General features: G+C 38.5%; 1 protein-coding gene across 1 annotated transcript in view; it reads left to right on the top strand.

Moving 5' to 3' along the window:
• Positions 1-20,555, top strand: part of ADGRB3 (adhesion G protein-coupled receptor B3) — a gene marked incomplete at both ends in the record, with an annotated part of 793,681 nt that overhangs the window by 764,789 nt on the left and 8,337 nt on the right. Inside the window, 2 exons of the mRNA XM_082669119.1 lie at positions 2,075-2,718; positions 12,668-12,703. Of these exons, the coding sequence (XP_082525245.1) occupies positions 2,075-2,718; positions 12,668-12,703 (680 nt within the window). The remainder of the gene's footprint in view (positions 1-2,074; positions 2,719-12,667; positions 12,704-20,555) is intronic.

The raw sequence follows: 20,555 nt of genomic DNA on the forward strand, positions 1-20,555 counted from the left end.
CATATAGAGTCGACACTGCTTAATAAGAATTATATTTCCCCAAATATTTAAGATATACAAATTTTCAGCAAAGACAGCTGTATCATTGATAAAAATGGGCTACTATAACTACAAATCATATTACATTAATACAAACTAAATGTATTTTATACAAATGCAGATTATGAAATCAATATTCAGTACCAAGGTTTACTTTACAGTTTACAAAATACTGATAAAAGTATAAAATTATATGTCCTTAATAAAATGTAATAGGTTCCCATAACTAGCCTTTATATTGTATTGCTATAAATTTTGGATTAATTTTTGCCTACAGTTAAGGATTAAAAATATTCTTCCCTGAATTTGGAGATATCTTAAGGTATTTTATTTGGAATATTACTAAATCTATTAACTTAACATACTTTATCTCTGAATATTTTCAAGTAAATTGTTCCTGGCAACCACAATTCATTACCTATCTATTAATTTAAGAGGTTTGGAAATAACTTTTTTAAACTGAATTATTCTACTTTTTAAACATTATAGTTAAATATAAAAAGTCACACCAAATTGTGGATTAATAAAAAATATGCAATGTAGATTTAACATCTTTTGTTTGTTTGTTTTGTTTTTTGGGGGGTTTTTTCTGCTCATTTTTAAAAATTTTGACTGGAGTATAGGTGAATTACATCTTGAATATCTAAGAAGAAAGAAACCTAATACAATGATTAAATACAGTATTTCTAAAGATAAAAGATATTACATGAATGATGCATGTCTTGAATTAATTTGAAAGCTTCTCTTCTTTGTAATAGGGAAAGACATTCAGAACCTTCTATTTTGCAAACTCTGCTTTAATGCATAATAATTAGGATGCTATTTGAAAACTGGATAATAATGGGTAAAATTGAATATGTCTGAGACTTTTCATGAGGAGATAATAAACCAAATAGTTATAGCTACCCATGCCTAACAAAACATTCAATGGCAATGGCTCTACTTGTTGATAGGGCAGTACTTGGAGGCCGTGTTGAACCACCTTGCACACAGTGCTGTTCTCTGTGCTTTCAGCACCACCATGACCAAGAAAACGTCTTCAGAATTTCATTCTCTCAGACCTCGAAACCGACAGCTGCCCGCAACTAAGCAGGCTTCAAGTCATTCTGCCTCCATTACACATAAAATATGATTTTCTTCCTTCTAGAGAGACAAAAAAGAGAAAAAACTAAACTATATTTTCATAAAGAGTTCTGAACTCTTCTGTTGATTGGTTTTTCCTTAGTGTGGTTTATGTTTTCATTTTGATCTCTTTCTTACTACAAGCTATCATGCATTTTTAAGTTTTCTAAGTCATTATTTTGCAGGCTTAAAATGGAATGGAAGTTTTAGAGGCTCATACAGCTTTTTTCTGCTTAAAGTCAGTTGGCACTTTTAATACCCCCTCAAGGGCATTGGAGCTTATGGATTGATCTTGTTAAAAAAATGCCTTACTTTTCCTGCATGGAACTGAAGATGATAAATACTTTTGAACCCTGCATCTACTTGACCATATGGACTTCACAGATAAATGCTCATTAGTTTTCAATGGGCATAATTTTTGAAGGGATTTCTGATGTAGTAGGATGAAATTCTCATTGATTACCTCTCTCAAGAAGTATTTTAATGAGTAGAACTTGTAGAACACTTTAGGGGAAAACCCTTTAAGAAAAAGTCAAACTCTTGTTAATATATCCATAATTTTATAAAGCCCTTTGCAGTAGACAGATGGAGAAAATTTCTCTGGTAATCTACCTTTCCCCTGAAAAGTTAGGCTGAGTTATTTAGGGTTAAGGCACTGAGATTTTTGAAAGTCTGTTCATCAGTTTTCCCATATGTTTTATCTGTGGGCTGCCTGAGAACTATAAGAGCATGTCAGAATCAACACAGAGTGACTGAGTAATTTGGACCATGTGCAAAAAATAGATATGTAATTTTTAATAATTTTTATTTTACTAAGGAAAATGTTTAGTAAAATGAGGGACAACAGAATACAATAGTAGTCAATAAGTGTGCATTAACGTTCTTTTATTTACTTTTATGTTCTAATTCACAGTTCTTCACAAGGATATTGGTCCTTGTCGAGCAGCAACAATAACAGGCACCCTCTCCAGGATTTCTCTAAATGATGATGAAGAAGAAAAGGGAACAAACCCTGAAGGGCTAAGCTATTCAACATTGCCTGGAAACGTCATTTCCAAAGTCATTATTCAGCAACCCACAGGTCTGCACATGCCCATGAGTATGAATGAGCTGGGCAATCAATGTTTGAAAAAAGAGAACAGTGAGTTGCGGAGAACTGTGTACTTATGTACGGATGATAATTTGAGAGGGGCGGATATGGACATCGTTCATCCTCAAGAAAGAATGATGGAGAGTGACTATATTGTGATGCCCAGAAGTTCTGTTAATACCCAGCCATCAATGAAAGAAGAAAGCAAAATGAATATTGGCATGGAAACCCTGCCCCACGAAAGGCTATTGCACTACAAAGTGAATCCTGAATTCAACATGAATCCTCCTGTCATGGACCAGTTCAATATGAACTTAGAGCAACATCTCGCACCCCAGGAACATATGCAGAATTTGCCCTTTGAGCCTCGCACAGCTGTGAAGAACTTCATGGCCTCTGAGTTGGATGAAAATGCGGGATTATCGAGAAGTGAAACTGGATCAACGATATCAATGAGTTCTTTAGAAGTAAGCAATGGAACAAGCCTTCCCTTGATATTTGAAAGTTAGATAGATGATACACTGATAGATAGACTGATTGATTAATAGATAAGAGGTAGATAGATAGATAGATAGATAGATGGATGGATAGATAGATAGATTCATGGGGCACTGCACTGGGGGAGAAGGGTCACATTAGCTTTTGCAGTTATGTATTGTCTAAGAATTTGGGGTATGTTGTGTTTAAGGTTCTGGACATATGCTTTTTCCAGTAGAGCATCAGAATCCCCTTTCTCGAGGTCATATTTTTAAAAATGAACCCTCTATAATTAAAATGATACCTATCTGTCATAATGGGAACCAAGTAGAGCACTCCTAAACAAACAGAAGATCCTCCTGATGTTTCTTGGGTACCAGAAGTCTTTTGGTGGTTAAAGTAGTTTCTGGATGGCACTACAAACTTTAAGCAAGGTCTGGGTTTTCTGTGTGAGGGCAGCTGTTAAAATAACAAAATTGGAATGTTTCAATGAGATCTACCATTACACTGATTATAGACTTTATTATTACCTTAGACTGATATCTTTCAGAGGAAATGTTTTTTTCTTAGCTCTTACAGAATTATGACCACTAAATGTTTTGGTCTTAAATTGTGAACTCTTGGGAGGGATGTAAATCAAGCAGATCAAGAGTCAGGACTCTGAGGTCAAACCACAAGGCTTTTGTGGAAAAGCAAGCTCCCCTCAGCTTCCTTTCAACCCACAAAGTGATGTAAAGAGTAGTCAACAGGTATCAATATCACTCATATTGTATTACAATTAATCAAGTAAGATCTAAGTCAAGTAAGACAAGTAATGTCTAGTTTTCTTTTGACATACCTCCTGTAACTGTTTTGTATGTGACTTTCATATCCTCTGTCTTGAAGTTTTGCTGTAAACCCACTGCAGATATATTGCATATGTTCAATATACAATGCAATATATGCATTTTTTAATATGTATTGCCAATTGTCTTAATATAACAGATTATTTCATAAGACAATATAATCGGTTGCCTACTCTTTCCATCAGAAGTTTGTTGACAATATTCTAATGTTCAAAAGTGCCCAGAGGCAATTGCCCCTTCCTTCTTCCCACAAGACTGTGCCTTCTACGAGGCCAAGATGAAGAGACACCCTGAAAGGCTGGAGTGACTTGATGTGCAGTGTAATTTTGAGGGTTTTCCCGGCTGCATTGAGGAAATTCTACCGTAGATGGGAATCTAGGATAAATCCCTAAATTCTGTCAGTAGATCAGACCTAAACAGAATAGGGTTTCTGAGGAGAATCATTCTTTGGAACCAAAGGCATAGGGGCAGTGAGTCCAAGTTCACTCCTGAGTGGCTGGAGCTCCCTGTAGACAAGAGCGTCCAATCATTCTGAATTAGCAGAGTAGCCACTGTTTCCATCTCTAACTTGCATATCCCAGAGACTAGCAGGTCTACTAAAATAATGACCACGTAAGCACAAACTACATAACATTTATGCAAAATCACAGAAGTTTTTACAAGAATTTTTAGTGAGTGTGCATATAATAACATAACACTGTAAATAATCTTAAAGACCATATGGAGTCTTCTACATAGAATGGCTCTTTAAAGTGTGCTAGAAGGGTTAGAATGGAATTGCATTAAAATATTTTGCTTGTTATAAAAATGCTTTATGTCTAAAAGGCTTAAAACCTTGCTGGGTTTGATATTGTACAGGTTGTATGTGTTTGAACAATAGACTGAATTTCTGAGTGCTGCTTTGTTCAGTGGTAATTTTTCCAAATCTCCATATCCTTATTATTAAGAATAAGCATCATATATAAGTGTGATTCAGCCAAAAGATCTGCATTTAAATGACTTAGAAATCACAAGGCTTACATCTTGAAAAGGAGAAAATTCAGGATTCAGAATGAAATTTCAGTTCCTCATTTTCATTCTTTCAAAGAGTTTAATAGTTAGTAATTGCTTAGGGTGACCATTTTAGGAGACAGCTGAATATATAGATGTGGGAATGAATAATATAAATTAGCATTTATATAGCATCTTTCATTAGCAGATCCTCAAATCACCTTAAAAACGTGAATTAATTAATCTTCGCGACACCTCTGGACGATGGATAAGTTGTTCTAATCCTTGAAGTAAAGTCATTTGTCCAAGGTCACAGTGTAAGTGCACAGCAAATCTAGGACCGGAATCTTTCTGTCCTGATCAATTTTACGCTGTCTCAAAGAGACAGTCATGTGCCTGAACATTAGCATGAGCATAACTTTATAAAGTTCATTTAACCCTGGACAGACACTTGGTCTTATGGAATAAAGACGTGAAATGGATGAAGTGTAGATGTATACAGCTAGCAGATTTTGGAGATAAGACTGTGGCCAGATAAAGTCTGGTGTGGCTTCCTTTGTGGGCAGAGTGAGCCACACTCTGTCTGCAGTGAACAGGTGAACAGAGCAGGTAAGCTGATATTCTGACAATAGAGGAAAAGCAGAAAGATGACTAGAGTATCTACATGGATTGTGGTGCGCAACAGTAGCCAGGAGGTGTCTTGAGACCTAGAAGACAATACAGAGATGAAAGTGAGTGACTATGTGGCAGCCATGGGGCCATAGAACAATTTGAGTCTTCTCTGAGTGAGAAGGGAGGTTCCAGCCACAGGGGCATCCCTGCCTGGGAAACCGGGGCAGCAGAGGACGGCCAGATGCCTCAGGGACTTTTCAGAGATGGAATAAAAAGATGTTCCTAGTAATTCAGGAAGTTGCCTCCAGAGGAGTGGGTGTTCACAATTTGACAAAGTGGGAAGTGGTGGGAGAAGAAAAAGAAGAGGGTAAAACCTGGCAGTTGCAGCCCAGAAGTCAGTATTGTGAGGAAGAGTGCAGGCGAGGAAAAACAAGAGTCAAAGGAGAAAGAAACAAAGCCAAAGAGTGGGTGGAAGTATTTATTCAAATAAGCAGGAGGCAACAAAGCAAGAGGGAGGCTCCCCAGCCCTGAAGGCAGTGCCAGCAGAAAAGGCTCCAACCTCCAGGACAGCTTGTTCAGCTAACCCCCAATTATTCAGCGTAGAAAGTTTAATAAATGCATCAAGTTTTTTCGGCATAAAAGCATTTCCAGCTTCTCTCCCGTCTTAATATTATCTTGTGTCTTTCTTTCATGTAATATGTTATCTGCCAATTTCCGAACTGTATCCATTCCCAGAATGGACTTGTTAAGCAATTCTGAAAACTTTAGATTTCCACAATTAGGGATTCATTGCAATATGCACATGGTAGAATGTCTCACAATGGCTTCAGTCCTAGATGTCCTCTAATTGCTTAACATTGTCATCAGTATTTAAGTCATTCACCTTCAATTAATGAGCAAAATGTGTTGAGTGCATGGTATGTATATAAAGCAAAAAACTACGAGGTACTGTGAAGCAAGTGGGGAAAAAAGAAGTATCAGCGTTCTCAAGCCATTGAGCACTATGAGATATATCAATAATTTAAACCTTGGGCTGTGGTTCTATTTACTTTTTGAAAAATTATAGATATATCAGTGTAAGAAGATAGGTCAATATTTGTCTTGACTTATTGGAACATTCGATGGCTTGTAGCTGGTAGATCTAAACAGGACACATTTCCTTAGTCAAAGCCTTCCCACTTGTGTGCAGGTCCAGGGCCCACCTTCACCCTTTTTCCCTTGTGTCTCTCGGGGTTGATACAGGTTCCTAGCTGGGTGAGAAGACTGGCCACTAGGAAACACTGTGAGAGATTGGAGGCTGGGGAAAAGAAGGAATCCAGGGTGTTTTCCTCCCTCTTTCTGCTTTGGGCAGTACCTCATGTCTCCTTAGCTGTTCTGTAGGGCCTCCAGCTTCTGCCAGGTGCCTCAGCCCCCGGGCTTAGGTCGAAGTGTCATCTCCCCATGTCCGTCCAGCCTGGTGGGCGGGGGTGGGCAGTAGCCCCTTCTCCTGCAAATCTCTGGGTTCCCTCGTGGTCCCTTTTGTGGCTTCTCAGTTCCTCCATCACTGGGATTCCTGTGAAACACTTTTCTCCAATGTAAGCACATTAAGTGCTTAGCTTAGCTTTGCCTTAGCTTTTCTTATAACTAAACAGAGTTAGATAGTAAATTGCACAATTTCTTTTTTAAACAAAGTTCTGCTACTCCAGGTTTTCTGAACATTCAGATATAACTTAACAATGTATCTCAAAACATGCTCAGATAAATCTCTCTCAATGTATAAATGGGTAAATGGGTACCATTCTAGGGTAACTTTTTATACACCAGTTTTCCTCTGGACATGAATTATAGAGCTCTCAGCATAATGGTTTTGAAAGGTAAAACATTTTAGCTATAGTGGCACATCGCAGGTGCTTCCCTTATGGCTGTTGTGAACATCAAATTGGATAATGTATGTGAAAACCCCTTTGAACATTGTAAGGAGCACTTCAGATGTAAGGTCGTGTGATTATTATTTCATTACCATTGTATCTTGAATATCGGTAAAGAAACTTGTTTGCTGTACTAGGTCAGTATTCAGGAAATTAGACAAAATGTTATGGCCATACTTCTGTCACTAACAGAAACCATTGTAGGACTGACCATTGGGCAGAACACCTTTTTTTTTTTTTGAAAATTTTTTTCCTCATGTAGCTGTGGTGAAAGAAATGCTTGCCCTTCTTCAGTGTTTTGTTTTTGCTCCTGGATTAGGAAATTTTGTCTTTTATGAAGGTGTACAAGCAAAATTAGCTCAAATAACTCATTTTTCAAAATTAATGATTCTCAAGTTTCATTTACACAGATATTTTGAATGGATTTGACATCAAAGCTTTCTCCTTGAGTGGGTTCATTGCTCAGTCTGTAATGGAAACTTTTAATGGCAGTCACATTGACATTTATTAGTCCATGGAATTTATTCCTCACTGTGAATCTTCTAGTATCCTGTCCAACTTAATTTGCAAAGGCACAAACAACGAAGTATTCCCTTTGAGAAATTATTCATCATTCTACAAGGCTTTGCTATGGACAGATGCCATTATACACATCCTTGCTAAGTATTCCTCTGAGTAGCCTCATACTGGTGTGCATTTTCTTACTCTGACATCATCCTAAAGAATTTTCCCCTCTCTTAGTGGTGGGCCTGCATTCTTCTAAATGGTCTCAATCCTCTTGGCTGTCAATAGATCTATTCAAAATGGTTTTCTTTGTGTATATAGCCCACATGCTTATCCAAATTCTCCTGGAGTATTCCTGAGAAAAAGAACAAAACACAACCAAAATACAAGTCATTCTTTTGGATTTGTTTGGCTTTCATAGTGTAGCTCCTTCAGTCTTTCATCAATAATTTTGTGAATGTCTACTATTATGCCAGACCCTCTGATAGATGCCAGGGATATAAAAGTGGCCAAGACAGATGTGGATCCTGCCCCGGTGGTGAATAAACACTATGGAAGAGGCAGATGGTGAACTGTTAACAAATGATTAATCTAAAAGTGTGTGCTGTGCTGGGAAATAACCGTGGAGTGTGAGAGACAGGCTTCTTTAGAGGAGGTGATCTGGGGGGCCTTCTGAAGCTCCACGGGATGAACAATGAAGTTAAGGAGGAACATGGCTTGTGAGATGCTGAAGGATCGGGGGTGTTTCAGACAAAAAAAATTGCAGGTGAAGAGGTCCTGGGCAGAAAAGAGCTTGGAATATTCTCATAGGATTAGAAGACACATGTAGCACGGGGCAAGCTTCTTAAGTCCAAGTTGGAATAGGAAGAAGAGACCAGATTTTGCAGAACCTTGTAAAATGAAAGAAAAAATTGAGGACAGTTAAGCAACTGTCATGATCATTTCTCCATCCATCCATCCATCACTTTGATGGTTTGGAATGGAAAGGTTTAGGATCCAGTGGTAGTGGGAGAGGTAGTAGAAGTGGAGCAGAAAGCTGGAGGACAGTTAGGAGACCACTGAGGTCAACCACACAAAAGACAAGAATGTCTTTGTCTGTGGAGGGCAAATTAAGATGTGTTTTGGATATAGAACAGATGGCACTGCTGGTGGATTTGATGTGCAGGATGAGAGGCAGGGAGGGCTGAAGGGTGACTCCTAAATGCCTGGCTTCACCAACTAGATATGCAACATTTCCTGTGACAGGAAAGAAAAGGGTGTTTGCAAGTTAAAAGATGGTATTGAAAACCCTGGGAATGAATGATTTCATCCAAGAGAGAATATAAGAAAAAAGAAAACTGTGGAACTCAACATTTAGAAGTCAGGGAGAAGAGAAAGAGCCAGCAAAGGAGACTTGGCAGACAGAACTAGAGCAAATAAGAAGGAGGAAAAGAAAACAAAAGGAAAAGCTGAGAGAGATGAGGAAGGGATTAACCTTCAAAAGCTTCTGAGAGTCCATTAAGATGAGGAGAGAAAATTGACCTTGGAAACCATCCAGATGGAGCTCACCTGAGACCTTGACAACAAGAATTTTAATGGAATGTTGAGGACAGAACAGAAGTTGGGGTGAGTTCTAAGTGGGAAATTAAGAAAAGGAAAGAGCATAAAAGAAATGTCACCTACTATGACAAAAAGGATGATTTATATCAAGTTATTTGGGAACTAGGGGATGTACAGAGAAAGGGACTTATATCTTCCTAAAATATGTCAACACCATCCTGTCTTATTTTAAATTTGTATGTAGCATTTCTTCAATTATCAACTTATCATAAAAGTTGTTATGACTTGATCACTTTTCTTCATTGATTCTCATCTTTTAAACATATAACCATTCTTTCTAACCACTTTCCAATGACATTCCAGAGAGCTCAGAGGGACATTTGAATTAGCACGTAAGTCAGTCACAGTTTCCACAGACTTCAATGCTTTGAAAGACCCTCCAGCACATTGCGAAACAGACTGAGAGATAGTGAGTGTTATAATGAGGAACTGATAAACAGAAGTTAACATTCTGGTCCTTCCATTCCATCACAGATTTCCCAATGCAGATACTTCTTTAAGATAAAATAGATTTTGCGATGGGAGACCCATCATGAAAGTGAAGTCTGCCACTGTGTTGCATCATGGCTCATAAACTATCTCATGTTAGAATGATTTTAAGTTATTTTATTTGACACAAATTATTGTAAATTGCCATCCGATTTTTCTCTCAAATAAGTGCCATATCGATGCTTTTTTTCTACTTTAAAATATAATTGACAAGTAAAAGTTCATCTGCCTGACGTTGCTTTATGCTTGCAGAGCATCTCGGTCCCACTGCTGTCAGCCTGGGATTGACTGTATCCCGTAATGTTATTCTTGCTGAGTTCTAGGGGCAATCAGCAAACTACCTTGGCTATGAACCATCACCCCTTACACCACTGAGCAGTTACTGAGCAACAGCGGAGAAAACACAGGGTTTGCAGGCAGAACACCTGAGTGGGAATCCCAGCCCATGTGATAACTACCCAGGTGAAGTAGGCAAGTTATTTGAACTCCTCTGGTCCTCAGTGTTCCTCATTCATAAACAGGGATAATGCATAGTACTTTCCTAACCATCCCACAGGGCAGTTAGCATGTTCAAACGTGAAAGCACTTTATAAAAGGTCTGAACACTTGGTCAGGATTGTGGGGACATGAATAATGTGCACATTTTATCTCCCTTGGACTCTCAAAGTCTGCCACATTTTTTTCCGCTCTCTAATTTTTAAGTCTTCACTGCTGTATTTTCCAGCCCACCTCTTCACCTTACCCCCAACTATCTTTCGGCTGTTTCAACTGAAATCTGTTTCACGTGTTCATTTCCTAGTCTAATCCCTCAAGGTTGCTAGTTCCGCTATATACTCTTAGGTTAGAATGTGATTTTAATAAAGTGAATAGACGAGAGAGAAACTTATTTGTGGGGGTACATCTGTTTTCTTTTCTATGTTTCACATCTGCATAGGTGGCATCTGCTCTCATAGGGAGAATCTATCTCTGCCGTTCCTCTGGGTTCCTATCTTTTGTTCTTGTGCCTGAAATCGGCAGCCTTCAGCAATATGCATCCATCCACATTTCCAGTTCTTAGGCAACACAACTTTGCATTCAACGAAGAAGGTAGCACATGGCTGTTAGGACCTTTGCAATGGAGAAGCCCTCAACACGTGCAGTGGACGGGCCTCTTTGCTGACTAACTGAACATTTTTCATCAGGTTTCACTATTTAATTTTCAAATGGAAAGCAAAGCATGAGACTCATGTTCTGTTAATAATTGCTTAACACTGTTTCCATGCTTGAATTTTGCTGTATTAGGAAAGAATTTTGCTTAACGTATACTTACAGAAGTGTCCTGCTGAGTCACAGTGCCAAGAAGGCAAAGCGTCCGAGAGCAGAAGGGAAACCCTGACATTTGGTCTAACATCTCACAGCAAAGCGGGTTGCAGTGCGCTGGAGCCTGGCTGTTACACAGCACAGTCAGACAACAGCAGTGGCAGGGAGATGGCGAAGGAGGGCTGTGTTAAACAGCTTCCCACGCACGTCTCTTCTTGCAGGATGCCACCAGGGCTGGCCTAGAGTCTGCTGGCCACAGGGAGCAAAGTGAGCTCAGGCTGACTTTCCCTTGAATAAAGCAGCCCCCTTCTCAGCGCTCTCCACAACGGCATTGAAAGACGCGGCTCTCAGTCTTTAAGCAGCCCCACCAAAATCAAATGATTTCAGAACTTCTAAACTTTTTATTAAACAAAATCTCTCTTTGGGTATGTTGCTTTCTGTTTACTGCAACATCCTTTGGGGGAGGTTGGTTACCTAGGAAGGTTCCAGGTCTATAGTGACGATTTTAACTCTCACTGGAGAAATTTAGTCATATTTTCCAGTAAACTGCATTAGTTCCTTTCTTTCTCTCCTGATACTCAACAGTTACAAGAATCTCTCACCTATCTTGGATACGATTCCCTCGTAGGTTATTGAAATGTATGCTATAGCTATTGGGATGGGAGAAGAGGAACAAATAAAACAGAAGAAGTTTGTCCAAAGGTTCATATATTTTCCCAACTTCCTGGATATTACATGTTGTTTAATATTTATTAATTCCCCCTGTATTTCATTCCCACTTCTTCAAAAAAGAAAAAAAAAAAGAGAGAGAAAAAGCCTGTATGGAAACTTTTGATATTCAACAATTTGGTGAACTCTGTATTTATCAGCTATCTCCTTCTACAGCTAATCATTCTAAGAATCCAGTGACTGCTTAGAGCAGATGTTTAGAACACCTTCCCTGCACTAATATTATATAATCACATTAATTTCATTTTAATCATGTTTCCTGATTTTATCAAGGCATATTTACCTGTAACTAGATTCGGGAACTGTTTAACAGAGTCAGAGGCATAGTGAGGTATTTACATCAATATCCATGTCCTGCTGAGGTGTAGACTGTTTGTTATTCATTTTACTAAATTAGAGCAAATACTTCAGCTCCTAATGCCTAGCACTGAGAGGGACTTTCCTGTCATGGAGGACTACCAAATACTAAGAAATTTATGGGTGAGACCTATATAGAACTTTGGAATATAGACAGAGGGTTGGATAGAATTTGGTAGAAATGAAGATTGCAGGGGGATGGTGCAAGGTCTTGAGACAGCTAGATGATTTTCCCACACAGCTTTGAACCCTTTGTGTCTATAAAGTAGTTTTGCTGTAGTAGACCGAAAGTCTCCTTCAAGATTGAATGTTTTGTGTGAATTTTCACTTAAATTTTTTTTCCTTATTGAAAAAATTAGAGTTAAGAGGCCAAGAGAAATATATTGTATATTTATATTCTTCAATTGTAAAAGAAGTCCAAAGTGAAAATGGAATAATGTGAGTGGAATAGTTTGAAATCATAAAAATGTTCACAGATTCTTATGTGCAGGAAATACTTATAACACAATGAAGCAGGATTATCTTATTGAAAGCAGTAAATTTTGTTTTATTTGAATGACTGAACATAACTTTATTGGTTTTTCTTCTTTTTAAAAAATATCTAACAGAGAAGAAAATCACGATATTCAGACCTTGACTTTGAGGTAAGTGTCTAAGGATTATTTTTTTAATTTTAATTACTTGAATTCAAAGTTGGTGTATAATTACTTAAACATATTACCCTGTGCATCTGTGTAGGGGTTCTACTTTTTTTTTAATTAAATGAGAAGTCAAACATTTTTAATTAAAATCCCTACTGTATAACTAGTTGTAGAAAAAAATTTAAGTTCTAACTGCTTTAAATGTATGCTAAGACTGAGATTTTCCAGACAAGTAAAGAATCCATTTCATAAACACTAAGATAAGCAGACAATTTATGTTGAGAGTTGAACTTGGTCAATTTTTTTACCTCCCTCAGTTTGTTGGGAGGTAGGAATTTCGGTTTCTTGATTTTTCATATTTAAAACAATTGTGTTTGTTTTACTTCAGTGAGGATGTGAAGAGAGCCGTGTGAGGGGCTTTGGCTGGGTAGCTAGGCTTCCTCAGGACTGATTTGCCTTGAGTCAGTGGTACCATAGGCTCCCTGTGGTACCTTCCAGACTCTTTTTTCCAATAGCAAGTGTTGGTTCAATGTACTCCTGTGTTTGGTAAATGCTTTTTCACAGATATAAACAAGACGAAGATGTTCATTTTCCAATTTATATTGCTGCTGTAATACTGATGCTAGAAATTACTGAAATCATACCGTTTGAGCAGCTTGTGCTATGCATAAAATTAATGATGTTGGAGCATCACATAAAATGCACTTATGCATCTTGATAATTGGATATGATTCATAGCCTGCTGACATAATTGGATATAATACATTATCAATTTCTCCAGCATATTTGTACTGTTGTGATACTTACATAGAACTCAACACTCTTAGCTGATAGTCCTAAAATTACAGAAGCCTCCCAGAACATGGGAACTCGTAATTCCATCATTTCATTTATGAAGATGAGTGTTGTAGCTCAGTAATGCACATCAGGTATCAAAAGGGAGACAATTGTTTTTATTTACTGCAATGGTGAGCAAGTCCTGATTTTACCTTGAATAAAGTCTAAGGAAAATTGGTCTTTTTTAGGCATATTTCAGGAGTATTTGTACAAGATACAAAGTAATGGTAATGAATCTGACCTCAGTGATTACATGGCACATTTTAGTACTGATGTGGCTCAATTGTAGTAACCTGGCACAGAACCAATATTTCATTATATTCTAAATTGTTAAGGTAAAAGTATCAAGACTATAAATTCAAAGAGAAATAAGCAAAAGTCTTCACTTTTAGATTCTTTAGTGCCTTTTAAGGGACAGATATTTTAGGGTTTTTTCTAGTAATTCTTCAGGTAGTCAAAAGAGAGGATCATAGTGTGTGTGTGTGTGTGTGTGTGTGTGTGTGTGTGTATTCTTGAAAACAATCAGTTGTTGTGTTAGTACAAAGGGAAGGAGGTGGGAATTAACTCACTAGGCATCAGTGATAAAATATAGTAAAAATCTAGATCTAAAATTGAGCCTCAGTGCAACCAACTGAAGTTATGTAATTGCCAGCACTGAAAAGGGATCTAATCATACGGTGTCCTTTGGAGCATTAGAAAAATTGTGATTTTTCTTTTGTATTTGTATTTTTCTCTATGGCAACTGGTAGCAGACTCCCTAAGCGGATCCTTCTTCCTGTGCTTAGGATCCCAACATACAGCCAGGATATTATTGAAACATCTGCTAGTAAAGAAAGGAAGTGGCAACACTGCAACCCTGGATATTTTCTTGTGCTCTTTAATTGCTTTAGTTATTGTGTGATTTCTATAGGTGTCAAATCTTGCCAGAAAAAGTCTTTGAGGTATTACTTCTTTTTTAAGCAACCATTTAGTAGTGTTCCCCTTCGTCTATGTGCAACTACGCTTATGTAGCAGATGTCTCATAGATTGTGTTCAGAAAAGTTATGGCCACATTGAGACGTTTAACACAATCTATCTGCTCTTTATGGATGGTCCTTGAAGAAGAGTTCAAGTTGTCCCCTCCCCATTTTAATTCAGGCTGGATAAATTAAGTCTGTTTATGTCAGTCTTTCTGCTAACCCTCACCCAACCCCAGGAAGATTTACCACACAATGGCCAACTCAGGCATTTTGTCAGTGACAGAGAAACTTTGCCTCCTGGACTCCTGAAAGCATCTTCCCTTCACACACTCCCCAGAAACTACACATGAAAACAATATTCTCTTAACTCACGTTATCCATAAAACCCTGTGGGTAAGTGTCATACATGGGAAGAGCCCTTTCATGGAGCTGATCTCCAAGACAATATTGAGCAAAGAAAGCAAAAGGTTGACTGGTCATAAAATGGTGGAACATGGATTCTTACTTTCTGGAAAATACACAGAAAATACTGTAGTGATGACCCTATGTTCTGTGACCAAACCTGTTACTGGATTTGAATTCCCAACTCCAAGCAGAGATTCGGTATATCGTAAGCATCCAATAAGGCTTTGTTGAGTGAGTGATGAAAAATTGAATTTTTAATCTGGCTTGCTTTAGTAAAAAATGATCACGCACTGTATCTGAGTTGGGGCAGAGAGCAGTGTAAAAAATGGACCACTATGGAGGTAACACCTCAAAGATAGCCACATGGGACTTCAAAGCTACCCACATCAAATATAACTCAAGGAGCTAGAAATGGCAGGTAGAAATTCCCAGAGGAGGAAAAGGCATAGAGATTGGCTGAGTGTGGCATGTGCAAGAAACAAGAAGCAAGTCAAAATTCACCATAACATGGGGTCTGTGGAAGAAAAGCACAGACAGAGGGGAAATTTAGAAACCATATAGTGAAGGGCTTGCAACCATGGAAACAATTACCTGATTTGTTACTAAAAGCTGCTAAGTCTTTTCTGTTGTGTTTTGTTTTGTTTATTTTTAGTGAGGAATATTTTTAGGACTAATCTGGGCTACAGAAAGATAAATATGGCAGTAATAGGAAGGAGAGATTATAGTATGGTGAATGAGGAAGTTGAAATATAAATTAGGAAGTGACTGGTCGAAGAAAGAAGAAATGAAGGTCCACTTCCTAGAGGTGGTAGGAAAGGAAATGGATAAAGGGACACTGCAGAGTCAAGATCAGATCCTTAACTGAGCATAGGGTCAAAAGGCAGGGGGGCAGAAGAAAGATAGCTCTATGGGTCTGAGCCTGGGTTCCTACTAGTACCACAAACAGATCCAGGGAAGCCAAGGTGACATCTAGCTAGGATGAGTTGCATTTTAATACTTTAGGGATTAAGGTGACTAATATGATGTTAAATCAAAAATATTTGGCAGGTGGTTTAAAGTGTCTGTCTTGGATTGAGGACGAAGCTCAAGGAATTCTTAGGAACGCTATTACAAACCTCCATTCTGAAACCGTAATAGACATTGTTATTCTTTCCATGTTAAAAATACATGGAGAGAGGTATCTATTTTGTATTTTCTCTTGCAAAACCATGGGGATAAACCTTGTCACATTCTTCCATGGGAACCATGCAGCCTTTTAAACATGCCTTAGAATGTTCCTTTGACGTTTCTAGTGAGTCCTCCGCTCCCAGTAAACCCATGCTTCTCGCTCTGGGCAATGGTGGTGGGCAGCAGGCACAAGACAGCACCGATCCAGGGTGATCATGAAGTATCTTTGTGGGGACTTAATTTTATTGGAAGATTTGGGAGAACATAGTCAAGTAAGATAAAATATTATTTTATACTGATTTTATATCACTGTGAACACAGCTAAGCTATGACATAGAAGATAAAATTTAAATTAATTTCTAAATATCAATAGAAAGCATAGGATTTCTTAGAAATGTCCTTTTCATAAAAGCCCCCTTCCTGCTTTGTCCTCGACCCCCAGCAGTGGGTACATTTTGTTAGGCAATCTGCACATTTTGGGAGGAAAAATTTGAGCACTGCAAACTTGGCTATATCCATCTCTTGTAGCCTCCTAAATTTAAACTGTTGCAAAATTATTTATTTGTAGCCAAGTATACTCTTGAGTGACAGTGACTATATATATATATATGCACACACACACCTTATTCGGTCTTTCCAGACCTTTTGTCTGGTTTCTTTTAAGCCCTGAGTACATATTTATTCAACTAGAAACATGTTTGAAACGTAAATAGACACTGTAATGTCAGACATTTCAAATGGCTACAGGTTCTGTCTTATGGATACATTGGGACTCTGGCCAAAGAAAAGTACATAAATCATCCCCTTCCCACAATGTGACTTTGATTTGATAGTCAACCTTAATTCCTGCAGTGTCTCTTGCTTCCTTGACATGGGTTTTCCCATCACTGCAGACTAGTATTCAACAGCCCACTCTGGATTGAAGCCTGTAAAGCAGTGAGATGAGTAGAGATAAACCTAGTTTTATATGAGTAAATATAGACATTGGCAGTATAGCTATATAAACGCCTAACACTGAAAAGGTAATTCGGGCCAAGTGGTTTCTAATTCCTAACAGCACATGATTTCCCAGCCCCATAATCTAAAGTTTATAGTCAGGAGATTCTCCAATTTTTTCTAGCAATTTCTTTCCATTTCTAAAAGTTTATATATAGTAAAGCCTATCTTATCTGTAATTCAGGCTTAAAGAGATTCCAACTCTATGATTCAAGACTCTGAATTTGGAAGAGAAAACCTTCAGTTTGTTTCAAACCACCTGCAGGCCCTTTATAAGACACTTGTATGGGAAATAAGGGAGCACAAGAGGACCAGAACAGAGAGGGAGGCTTTTTGTCTGGGGCCAATAAAATGAGTCTTCCCTCCAGTGGGGAGACCTCTTGAATAGAACGAGAGGGGGCAGGATTTATGATGGCCTTCCAAGGCCTATGTATCTATGACATCTCATTCATTTAATTTATTCCACACCCATCTGTCGAGCACCTTCAGAACGTCAAACACCGTGCTAGGTGTCAGGGAGGCAAAGTCACGGCCCACGAGGTGTTCAGAGACAAAATAAGGAGACCAGCCTTCAAACCAGAATTGCAGTACTTTGGGACCATTGCAGGGTGATCAATAGCCACAGAGCTTATGGCCTCTCTACAGAAGGCCCCTCACCCACTCTGGACTGTTCCGTCTCCTCTTCCATCAGAAGAATTGAGATGGCATAATCACAGACTTGAATGGTCCGATAAAGGAGGCTCCCTGGACCTGCGGCGTCCATCTGAGACAGCAAGCAGCATGCAGAGAGAATTCCCTTGGACTCAGAATGGATTCCAACCTCCCACCACCTGTGTGAGCTGGGAGCCTTACCGGCCTCTCAAGCTAAGTGTCCTAATCAGTCAAGTGAGATAGGGACCACCACCTCCCAGGGTTATTGTGAGGATTGGGAAAGCTAATAATGGCTCCTCTGGCTCTTACCTGTGTGCTCCAGTGATGTGACTTATAGCCCTTTTTAAGTCTTCAAAACAATCTTCCAAGGTTATTCTGACTGCTGAAACTGTAGCTAAAGGGAGGTTGGGTTTGGGGCCTCTTACCACACAACTTGAAAGCCATGGAGGTAAGATCGTAATCCAAATTTGTCCAGACCTAGAGCTGTTAGATTTGATATGTCCCAAGTATGTAATCAAGGAGATTGTCTGGGATGTAATAGGAGCTCAAGACATGAAGTTTATTCACATCCTAATTTTTCTCAAATATCTGAAATTTCATGAAAGTGTATCACTTTTTCTCTAATTCCAACAATTAGAAGGCTGCCAAGACTGCCTCCCTTGAATTACAAAGATATAAAATAAAAGATAAGAGTCCTGTGAAAAAAGCTATTCGGAGACATTACTTTTGTGCAGTTAGGTGGCTGGTCTTCTTGGGATAGCGCTTCAATACAGCTTTGAAAAAGGCTGGACGATAATAATCTGAGTGCAGGGGAGCATTGCCAAGCATTTATCTTTACTGCAAAAGATGCCTGTAATATTTGAAAGGCGTTATAACTGAAGGAACCTGAATTTTATATGTATTGCCAATTAGAATATATTTGATTGCTTCAATAGAAAATCCACATGAGTTACAGTTTTGTCACAGAAGTCAATTTCTTTGAGACACAGGATGTTTAGGTCACAAAAGAAAGGAAAAGGTAAACAGATAAACACTAAGGTCTGTAAAAATCCTAAAAGAGCCATCAAAATGAACCAGTAAGATTTATAAGCATGAAAACTTGTAATTAGGTAAGCAAGATCATCAAAGGCATGACTGCTTCAAATAAATAATTATTTAGGCAAGTAAATAAAGCAAGGGAAACCCTTATTACTTGTGACAACTAAAACTGCAGCTTAAGTTTTTATCCCAGAACACTACTGGGATAGAAACCATCCAATATTCACTGTGATGCTGGCTTTCTTGTCAATGGAACCTTCCCCACTAAGAAAAGCAGAAAGATGGACTTGAGTTTATGAACAAGAAGGAATCATGCATGGAAGGTCAAACTGGGCCCATGACAGATACGTGAGCTGCCCCTTGGCAACCCTAATGTGACACTCCTCTCAGAAGCAGCAGGCCATCATTGCTATGGTGATTTCTGGCTGTGCTAAGATGGCAGTTTCAAATTAGAATGATTATCTGGCATGAGGATGTTTCTAGATAGGAAGGGCCTTGAATTTTAGCATCTAAATTTTTCATTTGTCTTTATATTCATTTCAGGGTCCTTGAGCTTTATGGTTCAGAGTAGCTTTCATGAACTTACGGAGAACATTGCAAACGGCTCTTTGGTTATATCATAGTGGTATCCACCATATATATTTCTGAGAATGTCTTAACAATCCATCTCCTCAAAATAAAATCCACTCGATTCAGAATCAGGCACTGCCCATTCAATCAGGATATGATTTAAAAACTCCTATCAGTTAATGTATCCTCATTTCCACGGGATATATTTGACACTTTATTTGCTTCATTAAACATGCTTTTACCCATCAGAGATATTTGGTTACGAGAGAGAGAGTGACTTTGACTGACAGACAAAAGAGAACTTTGTTGGAAGGATATGGAAAAACTCACCTCTTGGGAGGGGACGGTAAAGACCTTGATGGACAGTCCCCCAGTGCAAAGTTGGGACCCTCTGATGAAATAAAAGATAAGTGGAAGATGACACAGCAAACCCACCACAGGACCACGTTAGAGCAGGCTTGCTGTGCTAGTAGTATCAACCATCTTAGAAGAAAATAAGTCCATCTCTTTGGAAAAGAATGATCTCCTTGAGGAAAGGGGATTTGGGCATAAGATTACAAGTTGTACTAGGAATTCTCTGCATTTTATAAAATGGAAGAAAGAGAACAAACACGATGCAGGAATAACTGATTTGAGAATTTGAAACTTAAAAATGAATATGGAAATATTGGGGAACTGACCTCACTTGGATTTCTCTTAGCAAATTTCCCTGTCACGTACTGCTATAACAGCACTGCTTGTTTTCCTTACCACAGTCTAATTTAACTTTCATTTGAGTTATTATGTGATTAACACCTAGGTCCTCCATTACACCTCAAACTATAAAAGGGCAGGGACTCTGCCAGATTTTGCACACCATTGTTACTCCCCCGTTTAGCTCAATATGAGATGTCATGAATATGTATTAACTGACAGAATGAAATATCGTTAGAGAAATGTCAGTACTATGACATCACTCCGACTGCACCCTAGCACAAAGTAACTGTGTGGTTAGACTCGTTATCATGAAAATCACTATTTGTAAGTTAGAGCCAGAGTCAATATTCTGATGACTATAGTTTTGTTTTGTTTTTTTTAAAAAAACATTCCTCCCCCCCTCCCCGCCCCAAGTTCCCTGAAAGTCATCAGACCCGCCCATCCCCACCCCACCGTCAGAGTCTGGCTCCTGCAAAAAAAAAAAAAGCATTCCTTGTAACACAAATCCGTATTTTAGTCAGTGTCTTAGGACCTGG

The sequence above is a fragment of the Grampus griseus genome (assembly GCF_964374135.1).
Source record: "Grampus griseus genome assembly, chromosome: 13".
NCBI classification, from domain to species: domain Eukaryota; kingdom Metazoa; phylum Chordata; class Mammalia; order Artiodactyla; family Delphinidae; genus Grampus; species Grampus griseus.